We start from the raw sequence: 8,271 nt of genomic DNA, 5'->3' as shown, positions 1-8,271 counted from the left end.
ACTTTTATTGATTTGTATTACTTTACATATGTTGTTCCTTCAAAACAAATATTGAATGGACTGCTTTAAAGTATTTGCTATTTATCATAGTATGTATTTTAAAATTCTAAATGTGGGTTCTAATCTATCCCCCCAGTTTGGGGGGAAACTGGCTAAAATCACTGATAAATTCGCCAAGAGTTTAGGCTTTAAGGGTTTATTAAAAGATATAAGATAGTAAAGAGAGAGAAAGATTGAGATCAGATTCATTATAGCATGGAAATCCTAGCCTTCCTAATCACCCACTTGAAGTCCTGCCACCAAACTGATGTCTCGAACCCAAGAGGAAGTCAAACCCTCAGCCAGCGTCCCCTTCCTACTTCATGACCTCCTCCCAGAAATGGGAGGTTCTTCAAGTTGATTGGCTGAGAGTCATCTCCTGCCAATGCAGCAGTCCATAGCCTCTTGAGAACACTCATTTAAGTAGGTACTTAGTGGTTCCTCATTCACACCCAATTCAAACACCACTAAGTCAACCAAGTCAGACCCCTGGGCATCTACCAAACTCCATCATCTTAACACATTCCCCCTTTGTTTCATCAAGGAAACAGTGTTTCCTTGATGAAACAATAGGAACTTTTAATATAATAAAGCCTTCATTAACCCAAATCACTTGGAAATAGGGATGTTCTGATTGCATTAGGGTTCTTTGTGTGGGGGGGGTTATTTATTTTTCTTTTTGTTTGTTTGTTGGGGGGGGGGGCTGGTTTTTGTTTTGTTTCATTTTGTTTTGCTTAAAAGGATCTGGTATTTTCTCATGCATATTTCAACCTCCATCAAAAGGGGTCCCAACTATTAAGGGGCAGGAATGCCATGTGATTTTATTAGTGAAAATAACTTTTCAACAAACAATACCCTCTCATATTAGAGGCTGGCATTCTCTGCAAACTTTACAATCTCAGAGAGTTGCCTAGGAATTGGTGTCAAACTAAAAAGAAACATCCCTTGGGGATGCATAGTGCCTTAAAAAATGGATACCTATGTTGTATTATATTTTTTTTCAACATTTCCCTATTACATTGAATCTAACAAGAGAGTTCTATGGGCAGTGAAGCTACAAGTTTGACATTAAGCTAGAACATTACAAGCTTAGGTGACATGACTAAGGTCATAAAGTTAGTGTATGTCCAACATGAGACTTGAACCCCAGTCTTTCTAGCTTCATGGATGATTCTCTATCCATAATGCCACACTGCCAGACTATATGTAACTTAATAAAGAAGTTCCAGGAAATTAGTTGTAGCACAGAGAGATTATGTCTCAGGTCACAGAGATTTTAATTATCAAAAGCACAATTTGAATCCTGAATTTTCTGACCTTAATTCCAGAACTATGTCTACTTAATCATGCTTCTCATTAACCCAGGGCTAAACAGAAAGCCCTTTAAAAAATATATTAGAATCTTGTATAGAAGTAGACATTGTGAAAATAATCATCTTCCTATGATAATTCAGAGACTTTGTTGTTATTCAGTCATGTTTGCCTCTTCATGACTCCATTTGGGGTTTTATTTGCAAAGATGCTGGAGTTGTTTGCCATTTCCTTCTCCAGCTCATTTTTTTTTACAGATGAGTGAACTGAGACACACATGATTATGTGACTTGCCCAGGGTCACACAGGTAGCAAATGTTTGAGGCCAAATTTTAATTCATGTCTTCCTGACTCCAGGGCAGCTGGCTGGCACAATGAATAGAGTACTGGGCCTGAAGTCAGGAAGATGAGTCTTCCTGAGTTCATATTTTACCTCAGACACTTCCTGCCTGTGTAACCCTAGGCAATCCACTTAATTCTATTTGCCTCAGTTTTTCATCTATAAAATGAGCTGAAGAAGGAAATAGCAAACCACTACCATATCTTTGCCAAGAAAATCCCAAATGGGGTCACAAAGAATTGGACATGAATGAAGAACCACTTCCTGACTCCAGGCCCAGAGGTCTATTCACTGAGCCAATTCTTCAGGGTGGTTTGGTACTGTACAGATTATGTGGTCTGTACCATAAAAGGATCAGTGGTTTATATCTCAGGTGATGGTATCACCAAAATCAATAAATACAAGGTATTTATATAAGACTGAAAGTGAGTAGTTCAGTTAGAACACAGAGATCAATTTTGGGGAACAATATGAAATATTCCTGAAAAATTGTGGTACATACCCATTATAGTAAAGTAGGTATCTAATGTATAAGTGATTAAGCTGAACCTGAATTATATTCAGGATGCTGTTGTTTCTAAGATCAACAGTGTGAATATTCATCTCTTATTAATTCCATAGCAGTGTCCTGGATGCTATCTTTTCTCATCATGTTTGTTTGTTTTTTATTAATTCCATTCACAGCCAAAGTATTCAAACACTAATATACATCTGCTCTCTCCGTTTCCTTACTAACAAATCTCCAGCTCAAAGAAGCTCACAGAAACTGGTTTTTTCCCATAATAAACTATTGAAGTTCAATAGGAAACATATTCCATGGCCTTTTTTTATCATCCTCTTTTACTTTACACTGTGAAACACTATCTCTTATAACATTTTTTTCCACTTGTTTCCATGACACCAATCTACTCCTACAACATTTCTGGTATCCATTTCTCTAATTCCTGACTCAAAACCTCTATACTCCTTTCACCCAGACTGTTATAATAGCCTCCTAATTGGGGTCTCTGCATCCTGTCTCATTCTTTCTCTAATGTCTTCCATACATCTGACAAATTAATAGTTTTAAAACATATGTTTGACCATGGTACTGCTCTGCTCATGAAATCTTCTGTAGTTCATTATTATACCTTTCTAGGTTAACTAACCACTAACTCCTCATCATGGCATTTAAAGCCCTCTATAATCTGACACCCATATAACTTTCTAGACTTCTTTCATATTTCTCCTTCACAATCTCTGTGTTCCATCTAAATTGACATATTTGTCCATCCACAAATGCCACATTCTACCTATCATCAAGTCTTTGCACAGGTTATCCCCCATGCCAAAAATATTCTCCCTCTTAAAAGTCACCAGTTTGGGCTAACAGACCCTCAATCCCCTCCTTTACAAGCCGGCCCGTGAGCCTCTGCGCTTTCTCTTTGCAGCTCGCGCCGACCATGGGAATCTCCCGGGACAACTGGCACAAACGCCGCAAGACCAGGGGTAAGCGCAAGCCCTACCACAAGAAGCGCAAGTATGAGCTGGGCCGCCCACCCGCCAACCCCAAGATCGGCCCCCGCCGCATCCACACCGTGCGCGTCCGAGGAGGCAACAAAAAGTACCGGGCGCTGAGGCTGGACGTGGGCAACTTCTCCTGGGGCTCTGAGTGCTGCACCCGCAAAACAAGGATTATTGATGTGGTCTACAACGCATCCAACAACGAGCTGGTCCGAACCAAGACGTTGGTGAAGAACTGCATTGTGCTCATCGACAGCACCCCATACCGCCAGTGGTATGAGTCCCACTATGCCCTGCCCCTGGGACGGAGGAAGGGAGCAAAGCTGACTCCTGAGGAGGAAGAAATTTTAAATAAGAAGCTGTCAAAAAAGATCCAGAAGAAATATGAGGAGCGGAAGAAGAATGCCAAGATCAGCTCGCTTCTGGAGGAGCAGTTTCAGCAGGGCAAGCTCCTTGCCTGTATCGCCTCGAGGCCAGGCCAGTGTGGCCGAGCAGATGGCTACGTGCTGGAGGGCAAAGAGCTGGAGTTCTACCTGAGAAAGATCAAGGCCCGAAAGGGCAAATAAACCCTGACTTGGACATAGCCCTAATTCGGACACTCGCTTATGGAATAAACCCACCAGATTGTCAAAAAAAAAAAAAAGTCACCAGTTTGTTTAAAGGATAAGTTTAGGTGTCACCACCTATTCAAAGATTTTCCTAACACCAAACACTCTTTACTGGTCTCTCTTTTCTCAAATTATTTTTTTAACCTATGCATGTATAATTTTCATTACCTGCTAGTAGTGTGAAAGGGCTGCTAAGTGGTACAGTGAATAGAGAACAAGGTCTGCTTTCAGAAAGACTCATCTTTCTGAGTTGAAATCTGGCCTTAGATATTTACTAGCTTTGTGACGCTGGGCAAGTCACTTAACCCTGTTTGCCTCAGTTTCTTCATCTGTAAAATGAGGTGACAAAGGAAATGGCAAACCAGTCCAATATCTTTGCCAAGAACATTCGAAATGGGGTCACAAAGAGTTGGACATGACTGAACAATAACAACAAAGTAATGTAAAGATAAGAATTGCTTCACTTATGTCTTTATAAACCCAGCCACTAGGACAATTCCCAGGACCGAGTAGGCATTTAATAATGTATTGTTGAATTTTATTATTCTATCCTTACATTCTCCTTTGTTATTAAAATACTTCCATATTTTTCAAATTCCTCTTCCTCCTGTCCCTTAAATAGCAGCATACTGTGAATGCCCTTTATCCCGTTTATTTTTTCTTAGTGATCTTCAACAAATTTTAACTTTAACTACCATCTCCATCTAAATGAAATGCAAATCTGCTTCTACAACATTTATTCATGAACTCTAGTTTTGAATTTCTGCCTACCTGCTAAACATGTCAATGTTCTATTTTCACCCTAAATTCAACCTTTCTAAAACTAAACTAATTATCACACCCAAATTGGCTCTTCTTCCTGACAATACTCTATATCAATGATCTTATTATTCATTCATCATCTAAACCTAAAAAACAGGCAATTATTTTTATCCCTTTTTCTTTTATATACCCCAAATATAGTCATTCACTATAGCCTGGTAATGCTTCCTTTTACATAAATTTTGCGTCCATTCTTTTCCTAAAGTTTTCAACTCCATTACCCTGGTTTAAGTCCTCACTACTTCATACCTTGGGTTACTATAATACCTTCCTGAGTAGTTTCCTTTCCCCCAGTGTCCTTCCTAATCCTGTATAAGGCTATCAGATTTATTTCCTTTAAATTGTTCTTACTATATTGCCTTATGCAAACATAAAGTTTCTTAATGTCCACATGATAATTTATAGTCCTTGGATTGAGTTTTAAGGCCCTCTACAATGTTATCTTTATCTACATTTTCAAGAATATCTCATATAATTTCCAAAAATTATCCCTATATTCTGACTAAACTATTCACTTTTGGTCTCATGTACTTTCCCATCAAGCAGTTATTGGTTTAGGTAATATCACCACCCCATATACAAATACCCTTTATCTATTCTTACTGCTGCCTAGTAAAATCCCATCTATACTTTGAAGCATAGCTCAAGGCTTAACTCCTCTATGAATCATTACATGATCATCCAAAATAAGAACGATCTGTTACTCTTTTGAACTTCAATTGGTTTTCAATTCTTTGGACGTGACTTGTAATTTCAAGAAGTATGCAGCATATTAAGAAAGATAAAGCACTGCATTCCATGTGGATGGTGAATTTCATTTTTTTAACTTATATTCTTATGTTGTATCTTAGTTAAGTACACTGAAAGCAAAATTAGTCACCAGAATATGATTATAACTGCCTTCTTTCACCTCCTGCTGCTAAAATCCTTGCTTAGGACCTATTTTTTATCATTTGGGCCATTTTATAGCCTTCTAACTAGTTTTCCTGCCACCAGTATATAATCCACACTGTTCCCCAAGTAATCTTTCTTATGGAGCTCTGACAATATCACTCCTTTACTCAAAAACCTTTCAATGACTTCCTGTTTTCTACTGAATTAAATATAAACTTGGTATTCTAATCTTTAAGATTTTCTATAACCTGGTTCCAGACTACCTTCCCAGTCATATCTTGGAACACCACTGTAAACATTCTGTACATTTCATCCTCCATTCTCATCTTGCTCTCTTCCATCTACATATCTTTTTTTTTTGTTTGAGGAACAATAGGTGTTAAGTGACTTTCTCAGGGTCACACAGCTAGTAAGTGTCAAGTGTCTGAGGCCAGATTTGAACTCAAGTCCTCCTGAATCCAGGGCCAGTGCTTTATCCACTGTGCTACCAAGCTGCCCTCTTATCTATAAATCTCTTAACTCTTATGATTAGAATAGACTTCCACGGACATTTCTGGTTTTTGAAGCTCCAGTTCCTTTCAAATCCTCACTGATATCTTTTCTCCTTTCCCATGGAAATTGATTTCTTCATCCTGAAATTCCTATATTATGTTTACCTAAAACAATTATAATTATGTACATATCTTGACCCAATTATATTGTAAAATTTTTGAGGCATATGAACATGTTTTGAGAGGATGAATGGATAAATTTTCTAGAAAAAGAAATATGGAGTACATGAGAATAATAAAACAAAAACAATGAATTTTAACTAAAAATAAATATTTAAAAGGATCCATGAACTCACTGTTGACATTCTTTCCAAACACACTTCTTTATGCTATGTGATTCCTGCCCACATCTTCCCTTAAATCCTCTAAAGAGGAAATGGGCACTGCATTGGAGACTTCCTTCTAGGTCTTTTAAGCCATCTTGAGTAATAATGTAGTTCCATGGCTATAAACCTATTATCCCTTAGTGTTTCTATATGACTTCCCCACCTTCTTTTTCCAATTATAAATTCCCTAAATGAAATCCCTTACATGATTTCTGAAACATAGGTCATTGTTCTTAATATACGACAACCTACTTTTGATCATCACACATCTTTCCATTGCCCTTTAGTTGACCTGCAATTATGATTCTTTGGAGACTGGTATGATGCCTTATTGAAAACTTTTTGAGTTCAATCTAGTGTTGCCAATTATGTGATAATTTATTTGGGGAATATGATAATTTTGACCTACATTCAATAATGAATAGCTGATAATGACTCAATAGATATTTTAACTCATATATTAACATTGACATTTAGTATGAACTGTAAGTGAAAAAGCTGCTTTCATATTGATTCTTGAAAAGTAAAGGCAGGATGTCCTGACCTGAAGAGAATAGCATACAGTTTTGTGTTGTAGTTTTAACGAGGGTCTATTTACTGAACAGAAGTTCAGAGTTGGATGCAACATACTTTCATTTATCTTTATCATGGAGTTATTGTTTTGATAATATATGCATAGCACTATGTAAATCCTAAAGTGTTACATAAAAGTTATTTACTATATTATTATTGAAAACTCCAGCATTTTATTCTGGCTGATAGAGAATTCCTGATTAGCTCTCATTCTGACATCTCACCACTATCTAATACTACTTTCCTTGCGTTTATTAGTGGTGCAGTTAAAATATATGCACACACATGCGCACACATGCACATGGCATAAAGATGTGCCACAATTAAATACAAAGAAGAATGGAGGGTACAGAAGATAGTTAATCTCTAAGTTTCTGATATGTGAATCTAGAAGAGCAGAATGAAATATAGAAACAAAAATGATGGAAAAGAATGAGAATTTGTAATTGAGAAGGGGAAATATTAATTTCTACAACAAGTTAATAAGGTCCTAGAAATAAAAGAAATGAAAAAAAAAAAAGAATCCACTCCTACCCCTTCATGGAGCTTTAAGTTTGTCATTTGTAGTTAAGTAAATAGAGAATAACTTAAATGCCAGCAGCTCATCGGAAAAGGAAGGGCTTTTCATAGGAATTGGCAACTGATTTTATCCTTGATATAAGGAATCTAAGAGGTTGATGTGAGCATGGCTTGGGTAAAAAAAACAAAACAACAACAACAACAACAACAACAACAACAACAAAAACCTTTTGAAAACATGGAGGAAATCAAATTTGGAGAAGAGTACATATGTAAAGCCAATTCAGCAGAAGTATGTCAAAGAATACAGAAGGAAATGGCAAACCACTCTAGTATTTTTTTCCAAGAAAAGCAAATGGGGTCAGGAAGTGTCAGACAGAACTGAAACAACTGAACAAAAGCAACAAATATGAAAGAAAGTAATGTAAAATAAGCCTGGGAAGGTAATAAGGAGGGAAATTTTAAAGGACTTTATAAGCCAAGCTGAGAAATGTTTCTTTTACCCTACAGGCAGTTGGGAGTCTCTGAGGATCACAGACTGTGGAAAGGATATGGTTAGACCTTTGTTTTGGAATGATTATTTTGGTGACTAAGAAGAATGGATTACGGAAAAGAGGGTAAAAGGATTTTGCCATGCCACAATTATAACATTCATCAAAAGTAACTTTGCATTATTTTATTTATTTATTTATTTATTTATTTATTTATTTATTTATTTATTTATTTTTTTTTTTGGTGAGGCAATTGGGGTTAAGTGATTTGCCCAGGGTCACACGGCTAGAAAG

General features: G+C 36.9%; 1 protein-coding gene across 1 annotated transcript; it reads left to right on the top strand.

Annotated features, from left to right (window-relative positions):
• Positions 1 to 3,095: 3,095 nt before the first annotated feature.
• LOC122741775 (40S ribosomal protein S8-like) lies at positions 3,096 to 3,836 on the top strand. The gene has a single exon (XM_043985536.1). It carries the CDS (start codon positions 3,133 to 3,135, stop codon positions 3,757 to 3,759), a length of 627 nt encoding a protein of 208 aa, XP_043841471.1. The 5' UTR covers positions 3,096 to 3,132; the 3' UTR covers positions 3,760 to 3,836.
• The last annotated feature ends 4,435 nt before the right edge of the window (positions 3,837 to 8,271 follow it).

The sequence above is a fragment of the Dromiciops gliroides genome, chromosome 2, assembly GCF_019393635.1.
Source record: "Dromiciops gliroides isolate mDroGli1 chromosome 2, mDroGli1.pri, whole genome shotgun sequence".
In the NCBI taxonomy this organism is placed as follows: domain Eukaryota; kingdom Metazoa; phylum Chordata; class Mammalia; order Microbiotheria; family Microbiotheriidae; genus Dromiciops; species Dromiciops gliroides.
The sequence above is the reverse complement of the archived record's forward strand: the minus strand, read 5'-3'. Positions and strand labels throughout refer to the sequence as shown.